Below are 23397 nucleotides of genomic sequence, written 5' to 3'. Positions count from 1 at the left end.
GAGGCTGAGACAGGAGAATCGCTTAAGCCCAGGAGTTGGAGGTTGCTGTGAGCTGTGTGAGGCCACGGCACTCTACCAGGGCCATAAAGTGAGACTCTGTCTCTACAAAAAAAAAAAAAAGAATGAAATATTCTTTTAGGTTATTTATTTATTTATTTATTTGGTCAGGGGGGCTGGGTTTGAATCCACCACCTCTGAGGATGGCACTGTTTTTTTTTTTTTGCAGTATCTGGCCGGGGCTGGGTTTGAACCCCTCACCTCCGGCATATGGGGCCGGTCCTACTCCTTTGAGCCATAGGCGCTGCCCAGGGCCGGCACTCTTTTAGGTGATCTATATGAGACCGGCGCGTTATCTTCATTTTACAGATGAAAGAACCAAGCAGTAGGGTGATCAAGTGAATTGCTCAACATCATAACCTCTAAGCTGGATTAGAATCCAAGCCCATTGACTGTAGGGCCTAAGCCTGGGCCCCACCCTGGCCATAGTTCCTCGTGAGAAACAACCGTAGGGGCAAGAACGTTGTGGCACCGGGGACCTGGAGGGGAAGTGGTGACAGGGACGGAAGGCCAGACCTGCTCACGCTCACTCATCTGTGAGAAAGTGTGAAAGCAAGAGAAAGCCAGTGTGGGGACAGCACCTCAGCAGGACTGCGTGTGGGACCCACGGCCAGCCTTCGGAGTGGATTCCTCAGCCTGCAGTGGTTCCCGGTGCTCAGCCACAGAGAGGTGTGAGTAGATATTTTTTGTTCTTTTATTTTAGCTTTCTTCCTCATTCCAGAAAACCTGTGCTCTTACCTTATCCCTTCCCTCCTGGGACATAAGAAGCCACATGGGCCTGTTTGGAGCAGAGGACTGATGTCCTTTCTGGTCACCTGAGGTTTGCAGGGCGGGGTGTGTGTGGCAATTGCAGGAATGCCCAGGGCTGGGGGCATCCTCCTCCTTAGACAGGACCAAGAATCAGGTCCGGGCTTTCATTTCATTACGGAGGCAATACTCACGAACACACTGCAGGCTTACTGTGTGCTGGGCACCACTCCAAGGGCCTTTTGTGGTTTGGTTTATCTAATCTTCACAACAACTGTGTGCAGTAAGTGCCCACTTTACAGACGGGGGCTGAGTGACTTACCCTTCAACCCCCAGGCTGTCCTGCCTTCCCAGGTGCAGGCTTCAGCAGCAGGTGGCAGCCAGGAAAAGACTCCAAAAGCCCAGGGCTGGCAGTGGCCTGAGAGACCACCTGGTGGATCCAGTGCCCTTGTTTTCTAGATGGGGAAACTACCCTGTAGTGTTAGGGGACCCTGGACCTAGAAAGCCTGGGGTCCGCTTCTGTGGAGGTCTCCTCAGTGGAAGAGTGGTGTTTATGAGTGCACCCTGGGGTCGGTGCCTGGGTTTGAATCCTAGCCAAGGCAAAGCCCCCCAGTTCTCTCCTGCTCAGCATCCTCTTCTGAGATATATGGGTCCTAGGCTTGTCGTGAGGGTTGACTGAGCGATGCGGCAGAGGGCACCCGAATGAGGCTGAACGGCCGTGAAAGAGCTTGACGGGCACCATATCTGCCCCGTATCTGCCCTTGCTGTACACAGAGACGAGGATGGAATGAGGCTGCGGGCTGTTCTCCCCTAGTTTATGAGTGGCATATAGATGCTTTGGGGACATGAAAGCCAGGATTGAGGTTGAGGAGAGGCAGGGAGGCATTCAGAGAGGCCTGGGAAAGAAGCACCCCAGGGACCTGGCCCCAGCTCTGTAACTACCTATGGCTCACAGGAGGTAGCCTCCGATCTGCCTAGGGCCCAGTGAGGTGCATCCTTTATGCTTTGGACACTCACAGCCAGCCTAAGGCAGAGAAGGTGGGCAAGGAGGCAGCCCGTCTCAGCTGAACAGAGCCTCCGGCGCCAGCCTCTTCTCTTCCTCCTCGTCTCACTGTGCCTCCTACTTTCCCTGCTCACCCTCACGTGGGCACAGAGGGTTCTTTTATTTATTCTGATTTAATCACATTCAGTAGGACTCTGAGCCCTCATCCTACTGGCTAGTGTGAAACTGAATCTCAACATGCACCGAGCTTCCCTCACTCCCAGCCCCATCTGGCTGCCACTACAATGGATGACCGTTGTCCAAATTGGCTTGAACCCCTGAAGTCCATCCTTGCCTACTTCTCCAGCACCCCTGGAGTCCAGATTCTTTGCCAAGACTTGAAAACACTGTGCCTTGTGTTCACCCTCCAGGGTGTGCTACCTGGAGACTCCCCCAGAGGTCCCGCCATCTCCCCAGGGAGCAGAGTCCCCTCCCAGTCTGGGCAATGTCTCCTCACTCGGCTGTGGATGGCAGATGCCAGCTCTTCTTTTCCTACCCACCTGGCCTAAGGTGACGTGACTCGCTGAGCTCAGTTTCTCACAAAAGACAGAAAAAATTGTTGTCCTCTGAATAGTTCTGCAAAAAAGTCCCCAAGCCAGCAGATACAAAGGGCAGGCATTCTTTGAGAGGATATAGGCAGTTCTCTCCCATAGATAAGGAAACTCGAGGCTCAGTGACAATAGTGATTTGCTCAGAGTCATGTGGCTAAGGAGTGGTGGCGCTGCTGCGAGTGGAGCCCCACTCTATGGGCTCAGAGCTTGTGCTTGTAATTATCGATCACGTGGAATCACATGGATGCCTCGAGTCTCCCTCACCAATCAGTCCAGTGGCCTTGGGCAAGTCACACAACCTTTCTAAAACTGTTTCTTCAACTCTAAAAATGAAGCCATAATCACATTTTCCCCCGAACCTACCTCAAAGGGGTGCTTATTTTTTCTTGAGTTAACATTGATCGAACATTTACTACACACTCAAACTTTGCGACCTGGTCTCATTCAACCCTCACAACAGCCTAGGAGGGAGACACTATCGCTGCCCACATTTTTTTTTGAGACAGAGTCTCATTATATCGCCCTCAGTAGAGTGCCATGCTGTCACAGCTCACAGCAACCTCCAACTCTTGGGCTTAAGCGATTCTCTTGTCTCAGCCTCCCAAACAGCTGGAACTATGGGTGCCCACCACAACGCCCAGCTATTTTTGTTGTTGTTGTTTGCAGTTGTCACTGTTGTATAGCTGACCAGGGCCAGACTTGAACCCACCAGCCTGGGTGTATGTGGCCAGCGCTCTACCCACTGAGCAATGGGCGCCACCCGCTACCCACATTTGTGAGGTGAGAAACTGAAGCTCCTACAGGCTTAAGACCTCGCCCGAGGTCACAAGATCAGTGGCACGTAGCAAAGCCAGGACTTAAACCCAGGTGGGTCCATAGCCTGGGTGAAAACCAAATCGAGCAGGTGCGCAGGGTGCCTCATCAGCACGGAGGTACAGCGCAGGCTCAAGGAACCGTCACTGTTGTCTTTACTGTATCACTTGTAGTACTGTGTTTCAGATGCCACAGCACGAGAACAACCTGAGACCCTTTGCTGGGGCACGTAAAATGAATATGGTTGGCTTCACTCCCCTTCCCAAACTGGACAATTCAACCCAACCAGCTTTCCATGTCTACTCTGCCCCAAGCCCTGAGACTCCAACCCTTGTCCTGTTTCCACAGTTATCTCTGACAAGATGTTCCCTGCCTGTGCTCAGGGCTGTCACTGGTATTATCTAATTAAACCCTATCTAATTTAACCCTCACCTCCATTCTGCAAAGGCATTTCTCTCTCTCTGTCTTCAAGCTATAAATAAGGAAGCTAAAAACAAGGCCTGGGGGGAGTAACTGCCTTCCAGGGATAAAGAGCAAGGAAGCAAGTGGGAACCAGGCGTGTGGCTGGGGTCACCCAGGGGAGCAACCCTGCCAAGACTGGGTCTCTCTGGCCTCTTCCAGCAGAGCCCAGAAGTAAAACCACTCCCTCTTCCTTCTAGCTTCTGGGAAAAGAAAGGGTGTATCTGCCCCCACCCCATGCAGTGAAGACCCTAAATGCCAAGGAAAGAAAATGGCAAATTAGGGCAGATCAGTGGGGTAGATGATAGGGGGAGGATTCCCCAGGCAGAGAGGAGGGCTAAGGCCAGGCAGAGAGGAGGACTCCCCAGCAGGCAGGGATCTCATCCAAACAGGGGGGATGTGTTGTCTTGACTATGTCACGTCAGGCAGAAGTGACTTGGTGGGTGGGCGTCTTGTGAGGTTGTGGCTTCTCTCCTCCTCACCTGCTCCCCCTGCGTAGAGGGGAGGCCTCTGATCTTCTGCTCACACGGTGAGTCAGAGGCAGCCCCTCCCAGCATCCCCCCTTCCCTCTGTGGTTCCCCTACCTCCCTAGGGGTTGAGGCCACCCCCAAGTTCCTCTCTGAGAATCACAGCTGCATTCACGGCATTGCCCCTGCCAGAATTCAGTGAGTCCTTCTGCCGCGTCTTGTTTGGATTCTGGGAATACTGATGGAGCTGGAAGCAGAGGATGGAACCCACTGAGAATGAGGAAGGCAGGAGGGTGCCTGACTGCCATTCTCTAGTCCTCCCTCCTTCCAGTAAGCCAGCCTTAATAATTCCCATTTGACAGATGAGACCACTGAGACTCAGATACAGTAGGTCAATGGAAGAGACAGGATTCAAACCCAAGTCTGTCTCTCTTCTATTTTATACCAACTTTCCCCACCAGGAAGGGAGATATTCCAGAAAGTTCACATCATTAGAAGGTCATAGCAACAGTTTACATTTCTTTTAATTAGTGAATAATTATTTTAACATTAATATATTTATCTCAATGTGAGAACTTCCTAGAATAAATGAAAGAATCAAATGCAACAGTTAGTGGTAACCAAACAAACAATTATCTCATGACTGACAACGAGGATATTAATTAGTTGGCCACTGGAGTGGCTTTGGCCAAGTGCGGTGTCACATGGTTTTTATTCTGAATCTTATATTGTCCAATTTATACCCTTAATGAATCAATCATTAAAGACAGGAAGCATAAGGAGCTCTATCGTTAAAAAGTACCAGGAAATCAGGAGAATGAAGATGATAACTCCTTTGTAAAATTTGCCTCGAGATTCATAAATGGCAGCTCAGCGTCTGTAGCTCAGTGAGTAGGGCACTAGCCACATACACCAACGGTGGCAGGTTCGAACCCGGCCTGGGCCAGCTAAAACAACAATGGCAACTGCAACAAAAAAATAGCCGGGCGTTGTGGCGGGTGCCTGTAGTCCCAGTTACTAGGGAGGCTGAGGCAAGAGAATCGCTGAAGCCCAAGAGTTGGAGGTTGCAGTGAGATGTGACGCCACAGCACTCTACTGAGGGTGACATAGTGAGACACTGTCTCCCCCCAAAAAACAAACTCTTTCTAAGAGATATAAATTGACCTCTTAACCATCAAGCACAAGAATTCAAACTCTCAGTTCATGAAAGTAGTTTCTGTCCTCTCACTACATTTCAGTACATTTTAAGGTACATTTGGTCCCCAGTAAAATGTGACTTGAAAATTTTTTAAGCAACCATAGGTTTTCTTCTGTCAAGGATTGAAAATAATCAAGCCCACATGCCAAATGTCAAGGGGGGAAAAACCCTTGTTTTCATGTATCATGCATATAATCTAAAGCAGCGGTTCTCAACTGTATAAAAGGGCCGCAGCATTAGGAAGGTTGAGAACCACTGATCTAAAGGTTTAAAATAAATGTTAGAGAAATTATTTATTTTTATTTTATTTCTTTTTTTGAGACAGAGTCTCACTTTGTTGCCCTTGGTAGAGTTCTATGGTGTCATAGCTCACAGCAACCTTAAACTCTTGGGCTCAAGTGATCCTCTTGCCTCAGCCTCCCAAGTAACAGGTGCCCATCACAACACCCTAATTTTTAGAGACAGGGTCTTACTCTTGCTCAGGCTAGTCTCAAACCCATGAGCTCAAGTGATTTGCCCACCTCTGGCCTCCCAGAGGGTTAGGATTACAGACAGGAGCCACTGCGCCTGGCCTATTTATTACTTTTTGAGACAGAGCCTCACTCTGTCTCCCCGGGTAGAGTGCCATGGTATCATCATGGCTCATAGCAACCTCAAACTCTTGAGCTCAAGTGATTCTCCTGCCTCAGTTTTCCTATTTGTAGTAGAGACAGGGTCTTGCTCTTGGTCAGGCTGGTCTGGAACTCCTGACCTCAGCAATCCACCCATCTTGGCCTCTCAGAGTGCTCTGATTACAGGTGTGAGCCATCAAGCTAGCCTTAAAGAAAATTTTTAAAAGATATGCCTCAATAGGCCAATGCTTGGCACCTGTGGCTCAAGTGGCTAACGTGCCAGCCACATACACCTGAGCTGGTGGGTTCGAATCCAGCCTGGGCCCGCCAAACAACAATGCCGGCTGCAACCAAAAAATAGCCGGGCGTTGTGGCAGGTGCTACTTGGGAGGCAGAGGCAAGAGAGTCGCTTGAACCCAGGAGTTGGAGGTTGCTGTGAGCTATGATGCCACAGCACTCTACCCAGGGCCACAGCTTGAGGCTCTGTCTCCCAAAAAAAAAAAAAAAAAAAGGATACACCTATTGAAAATAGTACATTTGATTTAAATTCACTTCCTTTTGTATAAATTGTAGCAAATTATGAAATTGCTCAAGTCATCCCCACTGCAGTTTATAAAATTACGTATTACTGTGGAATGGGTTCCCAGTTCAAAAGAAATTGGAGCTATCCTCAAATTAACTTGAAAAAAAACATACATATATGTTTATATATGTATATAAACTCAGGGAAAACTCACATATATATATGTTTATTTATATATTCCTCAGAGAAAAGATTGGAGATGGTCTCATATCCAACCTCTGCGTTATATTTTATTTTACCATTTAAATTTTGGATATGGGCTCAGCACCCATAGCACAGTGGTTACAGTGCTGGCCACATGCACTGAGGCTGGTGGGTTTGAACCTGGCCCAGGCCTGCTAAACAACAATGACAACTGCAACAAAAAAATAGCTGGGCATTGTGGTGGGCACCTGTAGTCCCAGATACTTTGGAGGCTGAGGCCAGAGAATCGCTTAAGCCCAAGAGTTTGAGGTTGCTGTGAACTGTGACACCACAGCACTCCACCAAGGGTGACATAGTGAGACTCTGTCTCAAATAAATAAATAAATAAATAAATTTTGGATATGATGAGTAAATAAGCTGACAGAGAAAAGACACACACAGTCAGTAAACCTAACAGCCTATCATTTTTTTTTTTGTTTGTTTTTGTTTTTTTTGGGTTTTGGCCGGGGCTGGGTTTGAACCCGCCACCTCCGGCATATGGGACCGGCGCCCTACCCCTTGAGCCACAGGCACCGCCCAATAGCCTATCATTTAATGACCACTAAGTGCCAGCCAGGCACTGTGCTAGGCATTTTCTATGTGCCAGCCATTCTATTTAATCCTCAAAACAACCCTGAGTAGACGTACTCTGATTATTCCTATTTTACAGATGAGGACACCGAGGCTCTAGAAGACAGGGTGATTTGTCCAAGACACCGTAGTTTTAATAAGGGGCAGAATCAGAACTCACATCTGTGACTCGGGCTTCCTCTTACACCATCTACATATTTCATTCTTAATCTCAGTTGGTTCTGAGAATAAGTTCAGAACCAACTGTGAATCTGTGTACTCTACACAAAACAGGAACAGGAAATAGAAATTCGGGTCGTCCTGTGAGTAATGGCACAGCTGGTCCTCATCCCAAATCCTGGGCCAGAACTCATAACACACTTTCTTCTTCATGGTCCCAGGGGTCCAAACCCAACAGGCCCACAATACACAGTAATTAATTCTATTATCAGGCAGTAGACGGAAGGAACAGGAGGATCAACTCCCCAGATTTCTGGCCCTTGCCTGGCCTTTCCTCATCTCTCCATGGCCTAGGTGCCCACACAGGGTTCAATTCATCCATAAGCCTCTGCTCAGCCATCTCTGTGTCCCCTTTAGCCCTCTGCCACCACTCACAGATCTCAGCAGCCAAAGCCAGGCAATTCAGACTCCCTGCCGGTGCCAGCTTCCTCAATTATTAAACGGGAATGATCCTTGTCCTTCTTGATGACTTGTTAACATGGAATTTATGAGTTAATGTGTAACGTGCAGAGAATACTGCCTGGCCCACAGTTTGCAGTAGACACTCATTCAATGTCAGTTGCTGTAACTGTCATAATCACCAGGGTGATTTAATACAGTTCCTTAAGTTGTGGTGGCTCCCAACCATATGGAGTCAACCTCCTTGAGCCTTGGGCAAATTATCCTAGCTGAGCTTCAGAAGGAGTGGGGGTCCCCAGGAAAAGCCAACTCCCCCCATATGGTTGGGGATCACCACAACATGAGGGACTGTATTAAAGGGTTGCAGCATCAGGAAGGTTGAGAACCACTGCAGAAGAAAGGCTAGGCCAAGGGAGCCCACCCTTTGGGATCTAGCCAAGCCAGAGAGAGGCAGGGCAGCCTGGAGGGAAACTGCAGGTGATTCAGAATGTGCAAACCATGGTTCACTATGTCCTACTCCTGCTGTTCAGAGAAGCCACATAGTTATAATGAGAGTCTGTCTCAAAAGTAAATAAATAGGCCAGGTGCAGAGGCTCACACCTATAATAATACCTTGCTTTGTATCACTCATATAAAATAATTTTCTGTAGCAGAGGCTGGGCACAGTGGCTCACATCTGCAATCCTAGCACAGTGGGAGGGAGGCTGAGGCAAGAGGATTACTTGAGCCCAAGAGTTCAAAAACAGCCTAAGCAGCCGGCCCCGTATGCCGAGGGTGGTGGGTTTGGACCCAGCCCCGGCCAAACTGCAACAAAAAATAGCCGGGCGTTGTGGCGGGCACCTGTAGTCCCAGCTACTCGGGAGGCTGAGGCAAGAGAATCGCTTAAGCCCAGGAGTTGGAGGTTGCTGTGAGCTGTGTGATGCCATGGCACTCTACCCGAGGGCCATAAAGTGAGACTCTGTCTCTACAAAAAAAAAAAAAAAAAAACAGCCTAAGCAAGAGCAAGACCCCACCTCTACTAAAAATTGAAAAATTAGCCAAGCATCATGGTGGGCACCTGTAGTCACAGGTACTTGGAAGGCTGAGGCAGGAGGATTGCTTGAACCCAGGAGTCTGAGGTTGCTATGAGCCAAGCTGAAGCCATAGCACTCTAGCCTGGGGCAACAGAGTGAGACTCTGTTCCTGCCTCAAAAGTAATCTGTAGGCGGCTTTCTTTGAAAGAGGGAAACAGGATCGCGCCTGTAGCACAGTGGTTACAGCGCCAGCCATATACACATAGGCTGGGGGTTTGAACCTGGCCCGGGCTAGCTAAACAACAATGACAACTGCAACAACAGCAACACAAAGTAGCCAGGCGGGCGGCGCCTGTGGCTCAGTGAATAGGGCGCCGGCCCCATATACCGAGGGTGGCGGGTTCAAACCCAGCCCCGGCCAAACTGCAACAACAACAAAAAATAGCCGGGCATTGTGGCGGGCGCCTGTAGTCCCAGCTATTCTGGAGGCTGAGGCAGGAGAATCGCCTAAGCCCAGGAGTTGGAGGTTGCTGTGAGCTGTGTGATGCCACGGCACTCTACCGAGGGCCATAAAGTGAAACTCTGTCTCTACAAAAAAATTAAAAAAAAAAAAAAAAAAAGTAGCCAGGCATTATGGTGGGCGCCTGTAGTCCCACCTACTTGGGAGGCTGAGGCAAGAGAATCGCTTGAGCCCAAGAGTTGCAAATTGCTGTGAGCTGTGACACCATGGCACTCTACTGAGGGCAACATAGTGAGATTCTGTCTCAAAAAAAAGAAAGGGAAATAAGCCTTTTAATTCCTACTATAAAGATGAAGGTAAAGGACAGTGGATGACAGGGACATTCCCTGGATCACAAGAGAGACCCCTGGAGGGGCAGAGCTAAAGTGCGTGTCTTCAGACAGTGTATCAGGGTGCCCTCTGAGATCATGAACCTTGGGATCTGTGGTGAAGCGGGAACAGGGGGAGCCCTATGCTATTTTTAACTTTTTTTTTTTTTTCGAGAAAGAGTCTCAAGCTGTCACCCTGGGTAGAGTGCTGTAGCATCACAGCTCACAGCAACCTTCAACTCCTGGGCTCAAGCAATTCTCCTGCCTCCACCTCCCAAGTAGCTGGGACTACAGGCGCCCCGCCACAATGCCCAGCCATTTTTTTGTTGCAGCCATCATTGTCGTTTGGCGGGCCGGTCTGGATTCGAACCCTCCAACTCAGGTGTATATGGCTGGCGCCTTAGCCGCTTGAGCCACAGGCACTGAACCTATTTTTAACTTTTCAAAAGCTCCCCCTCTTAGAAAGAGTGGGGGTCCCCAGTAAAAGCTGCAGGAGGCAGGACTGCGTGAAGTTTACTGGCCTAGGCATGGGTTCGGGCTCCCATTGGGCTCTGCCCTTTTGCATGACCTCAGGCAAGTCACTGCACCTCCTTGTGCTTCAGTCTCCTTGTCTGTAAACACAGATGGGGACACTGGTACCACTCACCTTGACTTGTGTGGGGGGTGCGAACTGGGTTTACACAACAAGCTAGTGTTATTTTATTTTTTTTTTTTTTGTGATTTTTTTTTTTTTGGCTGGGGCTGGGTTTGAACCCGCCACCTCTGGCATATGGGACCAGCGCCCTACTTCTTGAGCCACAGGCGCCGCCCCAAGCTAGTGTTATTAACATAATCCCACGCTTACCCATGAATTTAGGGCATGGCAGGTTAGGTTCCTAAGTCCTCCTGCCACAGGTCCTTTGAGGGGCACTTTTGAAATGTTTTTTTTTGTTTGTTTTTTTTTTTGTAGAGACAGTCTCACTGTACCGCCCTTGGTAGAGTGCCGTGGCGTCACACGGCTCACAGCAACCTCCAGCTCTTGGGCTTAGGTGATTCTCTTGCCTCAGCCTCCCGAGCAGCTGGGACTACAGGCGCCCGCCACAACGCCCTGCTATTTTTTTTGTTGCAGTTCGGCGGGGCTGGGTTTGAACCCACCACCCTCGGTATATGGGGCCGGCGCCTACTCACTGAGCCACAGGTGCCACCAACACTTTTGAAATGTTAAAACAGGCACGCCCCTCTTGCTGATGAGCTTTCCATCAGCCCTCTTTCTTCCCCTCCCTATAGGTCAGTTATGTGCACTTTGAAAATCTTCAAGAAGGTAAGACTCCTTGGGGATTTTCACACATGTCAACAAGAATGCCTTCAACCAATCCATTCAATAAACATTTACTGAGCAGCTACAATGTGCCAGGCAGCTGCACTTAAGATATAGCAGTGAATAGAACTACGAGCCACTGCTCTCTTGGAGTAGACATTCTAATGCCCCAGAGCTAGTGGTGGTGCTGCTGGTGGGTTAGGGTCAGGGTTAGAGTCAGGGTTAGGAACAGGGTCAGGCTCTAGGCACTGGCTAGATTAAATGGGGGAAGGATGAAAAGGAGAGACTATGGGCAGCACCCGTAGCACAGTGGTTACAGCACTGGCCACATACACGGAGGGTGGCGGGTTCAAGCTGTCAAGCTGGCCTGGGTCTGCTAAACAACAATGACGACTGCAACCAAAAAATAGCCAGGCATTGTGGCGGGTGCCTGTAGTCCCAGCTACTTGGGAGACTGGGGCAAGAGAATCGCTTAAGCCCAAGAGTTGGAGGTTGCTGTGAGCTATGACACCATAGCACTCTACCAAGGGCGACATAGTGAGACTCTGTCTCAAAAAAATTATAATAAAAATTAAAAAACGGGAGACCAGGAAGGAGAGCCCTACCCCTCCATCTAGGTCAGCCTCCTTCTGGGGACAGAGTCTGGCACCAGGTACATCACAGCAGCCTGGGTTTGAATCGTGACTCTGCCACTTACACACTGTGTGGCCTTGGGCAAATCATCCTAGCTGAGCTTCAGGTTCCTCATGAATGAGATGGTGAGAATAAGACCATCCATTTCCAAGTACAGACTGTGCATCTCTTTGCAGTGAGAACCTTTAAAATCTACTCTTTGATCAATTGTGATACATGTATCATAACATTGTATTATACTCCGTAAATATACACAATTGTTATTTATCAATTAAAGATAAAATTACAAAAACTTTATTAAAATAATTTTTATTTATTTTTAGCTAATTTTTTTTCTTTATTTTGAGACAGACTCTCCCTCTGTTGCCCAGGCTAGAGTGCCGTGGTGTCAGCCAATCTCAGAGCAACCTCAAACTCCTAGGTTCAAGGGATCTTCCTGCCTCAGTCTCCCGAGTTACTGGGACAGGTGTCTGCTGCAACACTTGGCTAGTTTTTCTATTTTAATTAGAGATAGAGTCTCACTTTGCTCAGGCTGGTCTCAGACTCCTAAGCTCAAGTAATCCTCCCATCTTGGCCTCCCAGAGTGCTAGGATAACAGGCAGGAGTCACCATTTCTTGGCCTTAAAATTACAAAAAAAAAAAAAAAATTATTTTTGGGTGGCACCTGTGGCTCAAGGAGTAGGGTGCCAGCCCCATATACCGGAGGTGGTGGGTTCAAACCCAGCCCCAGCCAAAAAAAAAAAAACAAAACCGAAAAAAAAATTTTTTAAAGGCAAGCATGAAACAAAGTTTATTGAGGAAGAGAAAGAGAAGTTTACAAGGTAAGAAAGCTTACAAAGCAAAATACATTTGCCATGGACAGCAAATTGGCCTCCATTGCCAGGGGAAGTAAGCAAAGAGGCCAGAATTACAAAATGTTTATTAATTAATTAATTTATTTATTTATTTTGAGACAGAGTCTCACTTTGTCACCCTTGGTAGAGCTCTGTGGTGTCATAGCTCACAACAACCCAAACTATTGGGCTCAAGCAATCCTCTGGCCTCAGCCTCCCAAGTAGCTGGGACTATAGGTGCCCGCCACAACGCCCAGCTATTTTTTTAGAGATGGGGGTCTCAGTCTGGCTCAGGCTGGTCTCAAACTCCCAAGCTTAGGCAATCCAGCCACCTTGGCCTCCCAGAGTGCTGGGATTATAGGCATGAGCCACCACACTGGGCCTCAATTACAAAAATTTTAAAGCTGGGTGTGGTGGTGCACTTGTAGTCCCAGCTGCTCCTGAGCCGGGCAGTTTGAAGCTGCAGTGAGCTATGAACATATCTGTGAACAACAGAGGGAGACCATGCTTTAAAAAAAAAAAAAACAAAAACAAAAAAAAAAAAAAACTATACAATATGGAGTTGAATCAAATTGAAGGAGACAATGCATGTTAAAAACCTCTCATAATTGGGGGGTGCCTGTGGCTCAGTGGGTAGGGCACCGGCCCCATATGCCGAGGGTGGTGGATTCAAACCCAGCCCCAGCCAAACTGCAACAAAAAAATAGCCGGGCGTTGTGGTGGGCACCGGTAGTCCCAGCTACTCAGGAGGCTGAGGCAAGAGAATCGCCTAAGACCAAGAGCTGGAGGTTGCTGTGAGCTGTGACGCTCCGGCACTCTACCGAGGGCGATAAAGTGACACTCTGTTTCTAAAAAATAAAAAAAAACCTCTCATACTGCCTGCCACAAAGGAAGCAGTCAAGAGGGTGGCAAATTCATTTTCTTTATATAGTTTAACCACAACATGTTGCCACAGGACGAACTCAGTGGATATGAGAATCAAGTACCTTCTCCTAAGACAGACAATAAAGAGATTTGCCACAAGAAAAAGTTATTTTTATTTAAAAATGTGTTATTTTTATTAACGTGTAAAAGTCTTATTTTTCTCAGTTTTATTTTCTAATACAGTAAAATATTGATAGATGTAATTCACATCAACAAAAGTGCTTCAGGCTACAGATAATTTTTTTTTTTTGAGATAGAGTCCTACTTTGTTATTCTAGGATGCTGTGGCTTCATAGCTCACAGCAATCTCAAACTCTTGTGCTCAAGCGACTCTTGCCTTGGCCTCCCAAATAGCTGGGACTACAGGCCCCCGCCACAACTCCCGCCTATTTTTTTAGAGATAGGTTCTCGCTCTAGCTCAGGCTGGTCTTGAACTAGTGAGTTCAGGCAATCCACCCACCTTGGCCTCCCAGAGTGCCAAGATTATAGGAGTGAGCCACTGCACCTGGCCAGATCCAGATAACTTTAAGACGGTAAAGGGGTGCTGAGACCGCAAAGTTTGAGAACTGCTGCTCTAGGCCTTCCTGAATGGCCTTTCTCATGACAGTTTATTTACAACCTCACAAAACCCCTAGTTCCTGCCACGTGTGGTTAATTGCACAACTCCCAAGTCAAAAGGAACTTTTGAGATCTCATCACAAAACCCTTCCTGAAAAGGGGACCATCGTGCCTGAGGTCATGTAACCATCAGTTCCCCATGGGACTAGAGCCAGCATCTAGATGTCTGTCCCCTTGGTCCAAGACTTTTGTCATGACGCAACCTGGCAGGTGCTGACTTCTTTACCCCAGCCTGGGTAGGCATCACTCAGACTCCCTGGCATGTTCTCAGCTTCCTGTTCACTCAACTCCAGCAGTCCTGAATGGAGACAGCCTCTTCTCCCTCTATTCTTTCTTTTTTTTTTTTGAAACACAGTCTCACTATGTCATCCTGGACAGAGTGCGGTGGCATCACAGCTCACAGCAACTTCAAACTCTTGGGCTCTAGCAGTTCTCTTGCCTCAGCCTCCTAAGTAACAGGGACTACAGGTGCCTTGCCACAACGCCTGGCTATTTCTTGGTTGTAGTTGTCATTGTTGTTTGGCAGGCCCAGGCTGGATTCAAACCCCCCAGGTCCAGTGTATGCTGGTGCCCTAGCCACTGAGCTACAGGCGCTGAGCCTCTCCCTCTGTACCACCTGCCCTCCTGCCTCTCACTTCCCTCTCTGGCCCTCCCCCTGGCAGCCCAAAGGCACGAAAGTGATGACATTGTCACTTTCATTAGTTGCTAGCCAGCAAAGAACTTGAGAAAGTGAGGGGAAAGCTAAAATATGTACACATATGAACTACTGTATATACCAAGAGTACCAAAAAAGTATGCTAATTTTAAGAGCTGTTATCTCTGTATTACTTTTCAAAGTTGAATTGAATTATGGTAGCAATGTGTAGTATGATGTCCACTCAAAAGGTGGTATTAATCAAATGAATACTAGTGTCACCATGCGATGAGCATGAATAGGACAGCCTGTTCTCTTAAAATGTATATATAGAAAACCACAGGCGGCCGGGCACAGTGGCTCACACCAGTAATCCTAACACTATGGGGGGCTGAGGCAGGCAGATTGCTTAAGCTCATGAGTTCAAGACCAGCCTGAGCAAGAATGAGACCCTGTCTCTATTAAAAAGAAAACCTGAGGTAGAGGATCTCTTGAGCCCTAGAGTTCAAGGTTGCTGTGAGCTATGATGCTTGTCACTTTACCCAGGGCAACAAAGCACAACTCTGTCTCAAAATAAATAAAATAAAATGTGTATACATATGTTTGGCACCTTTTGTATATATAAGCTGCCAGTAATGGAGAGTTTAGTGTGTGGCAGGCGCCGAATGAGGTGTGATGCTACCTCAATTAATCACCTCAGCTTACCACCACCAATGAGACAAGTACCATTTGTTATTCCCATTTTACAGATGAGGAAACTGAGGAAAAGTGATGAATAAATTGAATGACTTTATTCAAGGGCACAAAACTAATAATACTTGGCTGAGCCAAGACTAGAACTCAGATTTGTTTGGCTCTAAAGCCCAACAGCCTGACAGGCAACTTTTGGAAGGATAAGAAGTTCAGGATTTGGGCAGCACCTCTGGCTCAGTGAGTAGGGCGCCAGCCCCATATACCGAGGGTGATGGGTTCAAACCCAGCCCTGGCCAAACTGCAACAAAAAAATAGCTGGGCATTGTGGTGGTCGCCTGTAATCCCAGCTACTCGGGAGGCTGAGGCAAGAGAATCACCTAAGCCCAAGAACTGGAGGTTGCTGTGAGCTGTGACATCACTGCACTCTACTGAGGGTGACAAAGTGAGATTCTGTCTCTAAAAAAAAAAAGTTCAGGACTCCACCAGGCTGCTGGGGACAAGAGCAAAATCTAGTGCCAGCTAACAGTAGCAATGGAAGCATTAGTGAGAAGCGTTGCTCAGAAGAAAAACTCAAAAAGAGAGAGAAAAGAGATGTGATTTGCCCCTGGCTATAAAGACAAAAGGTCGTCTTTGTCCATTGTCAGGGCCCCTCACCCAAACTGCCCCTCTACCAACTTGACCTTGTAATAACACAAAGATGCAAGTCCTAGTTTTGCCCTCCACTTGCTATGGATTTGGGGGTGAGTAACTTGCCCCCTCTGTATCTGTTGGTTCAAGGACTGCTACCTGCCTTACCTCATAGCCGTGAGCCTTCCCAGGCTGGGTAAGTTGTGAAGGACATTATGAATGTGAGTACTATTCCACTCTCTGAAAGGGAAGTTGCTAAAATATAAGAGGAAGATGGTATTTGAAAAGACTCAATCATAGCCGGGTGTTGTGGCGGGCGCCTGTAGTCCCAGCTGCTCGGGAGGCTGAGGCAAGAGAATCGCGTAAGCCCAAGAGTTAAGAGGTTGCTGTGAGCCGTGTGACGCCACGGCACTCTACCCGAGGGCGGTACAGTGAGACTCTGTCTCTACAAAAAAAAAAAAAAAAAAAAAGAAAAGACTCAATCAAACTGTCCTATGAGCAGATTTCAAATTAGTCAATTAATTTATAAGCATTTCTTTGGAGGTGGAGAAGGGAGAACGCAGAGGCCCATGACACCCTTCTATGGCTGGACACAGCACCAACAGCCCTGACAGCTGGGGACCAGGTCAAGGAGGTCACCTTATTTTCTTTCTCCCTCCCTCCCTCCCTTCTTTTTCTTTCTTTCTTTCTTTTTTTTTTTTTTTGAGATAGTCTCACTTTATCACCCTTGGTAGAGTGCCGGGGCGTCATAGTTCACAGCAACCTCCAGCTCTTGGAATTAGGCGATTTCTCTTGTCTTAGCCTCCCAAGTAGCTGGGACTACAGGCGCCCGCAATGATGCCTGCCTATTTTTTGTTGCAGTTTGGCCAGGACCGGGTTTGAACCTGCTACCCTTGGTACATGGGGCCGGCGCCCTACCCACTGAACCACAGCCGTGGCCCTTGTTCTATTTCTGATGGGTTATTTGGACCAGTTTCATGTCTATAGTACCAGCTACTCAGGAGGCTAAGGCAGGAGGATCACTTGAGCCCAAGAGTTTAAGGTTGTTGTGAGTTGTAATGATGCCACTATACCCCAGGTGACAGAATGAGATTTCATCTCAAAAACAAACAAAAAAAAAATTGTGATGCTTTAGCTTCAGTGGTGGTAAAGTGTCAGCTGGGAGTAAGTGGGGATCTTTCCATCTTCATCAGACAAAGGTTGAGCACGACTTGAGCACAGAATCCTTTAAGAATCCTATGAACCAACTCTACTGAGCATTTTCTGTCTTTGATTAGGCACCTACTGTAAACCAGGCACAGCTCTACGAATTTAGTACATAACTATTATTAATCTACACAACAATGTGCTATGGGTAGTATTTCTCCCAGTTTACAAATGAATGAAACCGGGATCAGAGAGGTGCAGTAACTTGTCCAAAGTCACACAGCCCATACGTTGCAGAGAGGTCTGATTCCAACATGTTTGAGATCAATGTTGAGATCCAACATTTTAAGTTTCTTGAAGGAGACGTTGGGAATCACCCCCATTGACCCTTCTGCTTTGCAGATGAGAAAAGAAAGGCTGAGGGGAGGAGGGACCAGCCACAGTCCCTCTGCGGCAAGACAGGGACGAGAACCTAGGCCTCCAGGACCCAGTCAGACATCAAATCTCAGCTTCCCACTGCAAGTTCAATAGTCATCCTTTTCCATGCCTCCGGCTCTGAGATGACTAAACACAGCAGCAATGGCAGGGCCAGCTGCCAGCGTAGCATTCTTTCACTTCACATTTTCACTTCAGTTCAGAAAACCCCCCAGGCACTCCTTTTCCTGAGCTGTCCCAGGCTTCAGGTTCCTTTCCTAACATGAGTTAGGCTCTCAGCTGCAGCCCCCAACACCAACCCCCTTGTGGACAGACTCCCTGTGGGAAGTGTCCAGTGGTTTCTGGGCTTTGGCATTTTTGTTAAGTGAGGAAAGGACTTGGTTGGTTGGTTCTGGTTTTTTTTTTTTTTTTTTTTTTTTTTGTGGTTTTTTGGCCGGGGCTGGGTTTGAACCCGCCACCTCCGGCATATGGGACCTGCGCCCTACTCACTGAGCCACAGGTGCCGCCCTGGTTGGTTCTGTTTTAATCTTACATTTGTACAGTGTCGAATCACGGAATGTTCTTATATGCATTGGTGGTTCTTAATATGTGAAACTCAGGGTGGGGGGGTCACAGTGTGTGACACGCCTCTTGGGGGTGGGACACAATTATAAGACGGACTTTACTTAACAAATGCAAGCAGTGTAACCTGGTTCTTTGTACCCTCAATGAATCCCCAAGAATAAAAAAAAAATTAAAATTAATATGTGGAACTCCATTGACACACTGAAAAACAGTACAAATCCTTTCCCCCAGTAAATGCACAGACATAAGTCACAGATACACTTTGAAAGGACCGATACCCCCTCAAAGCCCACCCATGGGGCCGGGCACTGTGGCTCACACCTACAATCCTAGCATTCTGGGAGTCTGAGGCAGGTGGATTGATTGAGCTCAGGAGTTCAAGACCAAACTGAGTGAGAGTGAGACCTTGTCTTTATTGAAAATAGAAAAAGTGAGGCAAGAGGATCACTTGAGCTTATGAGTTTGAGGTTGCTGTGAGCTATGACACCATGGCACTCTACCAAGGGTGACAAAGTAAGACTCTGTCTTAAAAAAAAGCCCACCTTTTTTGACCCAGGTTAAAAAGCTATGATGAAAGTCATCAGGCCATTTGGTATCCCAAGAAGAACAGGACAGATGTTGTTACTGACATTTCACAGATGAGAAAAGGGGCTCAGAAAGTTGAAGGGACTTGCCCAAAGTACGTGACAGGCCATGGCCAAGGTGAAACTAGAGTAACGGCCCAGTGTGGCAAGCACTGGGTCTCTGTGTGCTGGGCACTCAGACACCATCCTCGCCCTGGAAGAAGACCCCTTCTAGAAGCCAGATGTTCTAACTCCAAAGGGGATTTCTGTCTGCTGCTCTGTGCAGCCTTTTGCCGGATGCTGTCTTGACAACACCTTAACTGAATGCCTGTACTTCCTGCCCTCACCTACTTTGGGCAATAACCTAACCACATTTTGGTGGCTATACCAGGCTTAGATGAGGCACAGATGCCAGCCACCACCAGTCAATGCCTTACCCCATATAGAGTCCACCATCTTTCTAGACAGCCAAATGACTCCAAGGATTAACCAGAGGAGTCTGTTTTTCAACAGAAACAAGGGAAGAGAGTCCCTGGGGAATCTAGAACAGCCAGGGCTAAAGCAACCTCGTAGCTCAGCCCCCTGAAGTGGAAGCTTCCAGAAGCAGGGTGGGGACACGAGAGCTGAAAAGGCTTATATTGTCACTAGTGACCACAGTGAAGAGGTGGGCTGGCACACCACTTTCCATCTCAGCTCAGATGTGACCTTGGCAACACTCAACAAAGGTCATCAACAACAGAAACATCACCTTCCAGCTTCTCTGGGTGGGACCACCTCTTGCACCTACCACACAAGAGTTTTGTCTTGTGACTCAGGGGATGTGGCATCTAGTTCCAGCTCTGCCATTAATATGTTGGGTGACCTCAGGCAAATGATATTCCCATCCTTGGTTTGTTTTCTTGATGGTAGAAATGATGACATCAGATGAGAGGTTTTCAATCTATTCCTAGAGGAACTTGTGTTGCTTTGAAGATGGATATAGATGATACAAACTCAGATTTTACTCATTTTATTAGTAAATCTATTGATTGCAAAACACATCTGCTCTCCTAAACATTTGGAAACTGCTGGATTATAATGACTGCTATTTATTAAGTTCTTACAATGGGCCAAGCATGTTATTCTTAACAACTTCACCAAGTAGGTAGATTATCCTCCATGCGAAGTTGCCTCTAATAACACAACAAGGACAACAGCTCCATGTATTACATTAATTTACTTAAATACTTGCAAAAAAAAACCAACTTTTTTTTGAGAAATGAGAAGACTGAGGCATTAGATATTTTGAATGAAACCACCCAGCTGGGATTTAAACCTACATGATCTGCTCCCATCTCCATCATACTCTTACTTGGGGTATCCTCCATTCAAGATAGCCCCTTCCCATCCAAGTGGGTTTCATCACTTACTTAATTAATTAATTAATTTATTTATTTATTTTACTTTTAGAGATGGGGTTCTCGATACATTGCCCAGGCTGGTCTCAAACTCCTGGGCTCGAGCCCACTTTAGCCTACCCAGTAGCTGGCACTATGAATGCACTCCACTGTGCCTGGCTTGGTTTCTTTTTTCTTTTTCTTTCTTTTTTTTTTTTTTTGAGACAGTCTTAGTGTCACCCTCGGTAGAGTGCCCTGGCATCACAGCTCACAGCAACCTCAAACTCTTGGGCTTAAGCCTCCCAAGTAGCTGGGACTACAGGCGCCTGCCACAATGCCTGGCTATTTTTTGTTGTAGTTATCATTGTCGTTTAGCTGGCCCCGGCTAGGTTTGAACCCATCAGCCTCAGTGTACGTGCCTGGCGCTGTAACCACTGTGCTACGGGCACCAAGCCTTTAATTAATTTTATTAATTAAATCGTTTTTGAGCACCAAAAATTACACAGATTATTCCTGCTTGTTGCATTCCCACATATCTTCCCTGAAGCAGCCACTTGGCTAGAAAAAGGGCAAAATACAGGGGAATAAAATATAAATTGATTTTCCAACAGATGCTCCATCCACACAGGTGAAGGTTTTGACTAGTCAGCTATGAAGTGAGATCATTATTGTGCTGATTTCAAAGGGCTCTCTTTTTTTCTTCTCATTGTACTGCAGCTGAGCCTTCTTGGCAAGCCCAGGGGAAGCCAAAGGGCCCGCCTCATGGAGGGATGCTGGGTGATGGAGACAGCCAATGGCTCCAAGGATGGCTTGAATTTCAACCCCATGAAGAATTACATGATCCTGAGCGGTCCCCAACAGATAGCTGTTGCAGTGCTGTGCACCCTTCTGGGCCTGCTAAGTGCTCTGGAGAACCTAGCTGTGCTCTATCTGATCCTGTCCTCCCAACGACTCCGCAAGAGGCCCTCATATCTGTTCATCAGCAGCTTGGCTGGAGCTGACTTCCTGGCCAGCGTGGTTTTTGCATGCAACTTTATAAATTTCCACGTTTTCCATGGTGTAGATTCCAAGGCTATCTTCCTGTTGAAGATTGGCAGTGTGACCATGACCTTCACGGCCTCTGTGAGCAGCCTACTGTTGACTGCCATTGACCGATACCTCTGTCTACGCTACCCACCTGCATACAAAGCTCTCCTCACCCGTGGGAGGGCACTGGTGACCCTGGGCATTGTGTGGATCCTTTCGGCACTGGTCTCCTACCTGCCCCTCATGGGATGGACTTGCTGTCCCAGGCCCTGCTCTGAGCTTTTCCCACTGATCCCCAATGACTACCTGTTGGGCTGGCTCCTGTTCATTGCCTTCCTCTTCTCTGGCATCATCTATACCTATGGACACGTCCTCTGGAAGGCCCATCAGCATGTAGCCAGCTTGGCCGAGCACCAGGACAGGCAGGGGCCGGGAATGGCCCGGATGAGGCTGGATGTGAGATTGGCTAAGACCCTGGGGCTGGTGCTCACTGTGCTCCTCGTGTGCTGGCTCCCGGTACTGGCACTCATGGTCCACAGCCTGGTCGCCACGCTCAGCGACCAGGTCAAGACAGTCTTTGCCTTCTGCTCCATGCTGTGCCTTGTCAACTCCATGGTCAACCCTGTTATCTATGCCCTGCGGAGTTGGGAGATCCGCTCCTCTGCCCATCATTGCCTGGCCCGCTGGAAGAAGTGCTTCAAGGGCACTGGGCCTGAGGGAAAAAAAGAAGCCCCAAGATCCTCAGTCACCGAGACAGAGGCTGATGTGAAAATCACCCCATGGGCAGATTCCAAAGACCCCTATTGCTGACTGCTACTGAGGGTTCTATCCCAGTTTGAAACAACTCAAGTCAGAAATCTTTTCACTTCCTAGAGGAGAGAGAGGGGTCTTGGCCCTCTCATTATACCCAAACCAGCCCAGAGGCTTAAACACTTATCTGTGTTTGCTGATAAGTGTTGGGACTGACTCATGGAGAGTGGCCGGGCTGTGTCCACCTGCACATGGCCCGTGGGGCTGCCAGGGCCTGCGGGAATGAGAAGGTGGGCCTCAGGCAAAGTTCACATCAGATCAGAAAGACATTCCCAACAAGACAAGCTTAGTGCCTCCCCAGAGAGCACCACAGAGGGAGTCTTCGGCCCCAATGATAAGAAACTTGGAGGAAATCTAAGAAGAAAGGATTGTTCTCTCGGAAACTGGGGGTATCAGAGGGACGGCTGGCTAGCCCTTTTTCCTGCTCAACTATGGGGCCTCCTTGGGTCTGGAGCTATGAACCGCCCTGCCTTCAGGTCACCCTTGCTACCGAGGACCAAGAATTGTGATGGGATGAGAATCAAGGGAGAGAGTCAACCTGGCTCTTTCAGAGATAAATGACAAAACTTGAGTTCAGGGCATCTTGTTAGATCAAGGGCTCTTCCCGAGATCCTGAAAATCCCCACTCATGGCCATCATAACCTCCCAGATCCCTACAGAATACAAAGGAGGCTGAGCTCCCTTGAGACATGGGCTGTTCAGAGAATTTTATTGACCATGTGAGGTCCTGCCTGGTGGTGCTGCTGAAGCAGGTGGTGGCCCAGTCGAAACTGACTCTGAAGCTCAGTGCCTGTAGCTTAGTGGTTAGAGCTCCGGCCACATACATCAGGGCTGGTGGGTTCGAACCTCACCTGGGCCTGCTAAACAACAATGACAACTACAGAAAAAAAAAAAATAGCCAGGCGTCGTGGCGGGCACCTGTAGTCCCAGCTACTCGGGAGGCTGAGGCAAGAGAATTGTTTAAGCCCAAGAGTTTGAGGTTGCTGTGAGCTATGACGCCATGGCACTCTACCGAGGGTGACATAGTAAGACTCTGTCTCAAAATAAATAAATAAATAATAATAAAAAAAGAAACAGAAAAAGGAAATTATTCATGAAGATTTTATAATCTGTCCCCCAGACTATTCCCCACCCCCCCTGATCCATCTCCTTTGCCTTTTCCATGCCCCTATAACACAGTAGGCAGAGCAGGGAGGAGGAGGGCCAGTTCCTTCCCATATACTAGGCACAGGGCTGACATTCCACAATCCATTGTCCCCCCCAAAAATACAGCTCTGTGCTTTTGAAGATCCCAGAGGATCCATATTTTATGTGTCAAGGAGACTGGGTTGTCCCACGGGGGCTTAAAACAGGAGGCAAGAGAAATTGTTGGTAGCAGGGAGAATTGCAGAGAAACTCTAATGCAATTATTTGGGACTGCAGGTGGAATAAAAGGAATGATATGGATTAAACGTGTC

General features: G+C 47.9%; 1 protein-coding gene across 1 annotated transcript; it reads left to right on the top strand.

Annotated features, from left to right (window-relative positions):
* The first annotated feature begins 621 nt into the window (after positions 1-621).
* Positions 622-23397, top strand: CNR2 (cannabinoid receptor 2). Its single transcript, XM_053575116.1, has 2 exons — positions 622-726; positions 20822-23397. The coding sequence occupies exon 2, from the start codon at positions 20867-20869 to the stop codon at positions 21938-21940; it is 1074 nt and encodes a 357-aa protein (XP_053431091.1). The 5' UTR covers positions 622-726; positions 20822-20866; the 3' UTR covers positions 21941-23397.

The sequence above is a fragment of the Nycticebus coucang genome, chromosome 22 (assembly GCF_027406575.1).
Source record: "Nycticebus coucang isolate mNycCou1 chromosome 22, mNycCou1.pri, whole genome shotgun sequence".
Lineage (NCBI taxonomy): Eukaryota > Metazoa > Chordata > Mammalia > Primates > Lorisidae > Nycticebus > Nycticebus coucang.
This window is presented reverse-complemented; position numbering and strand designations above follow the sequence as displayed.

Coding starts and splice junctions, on each gene's coding strand:
- CNR2 (XM_053575116.1), top strand. CDS start 20,867: ATGGAGGGATGCTGGGTGATGGAGACAGCCAATGGCTCCAAGGATGGC.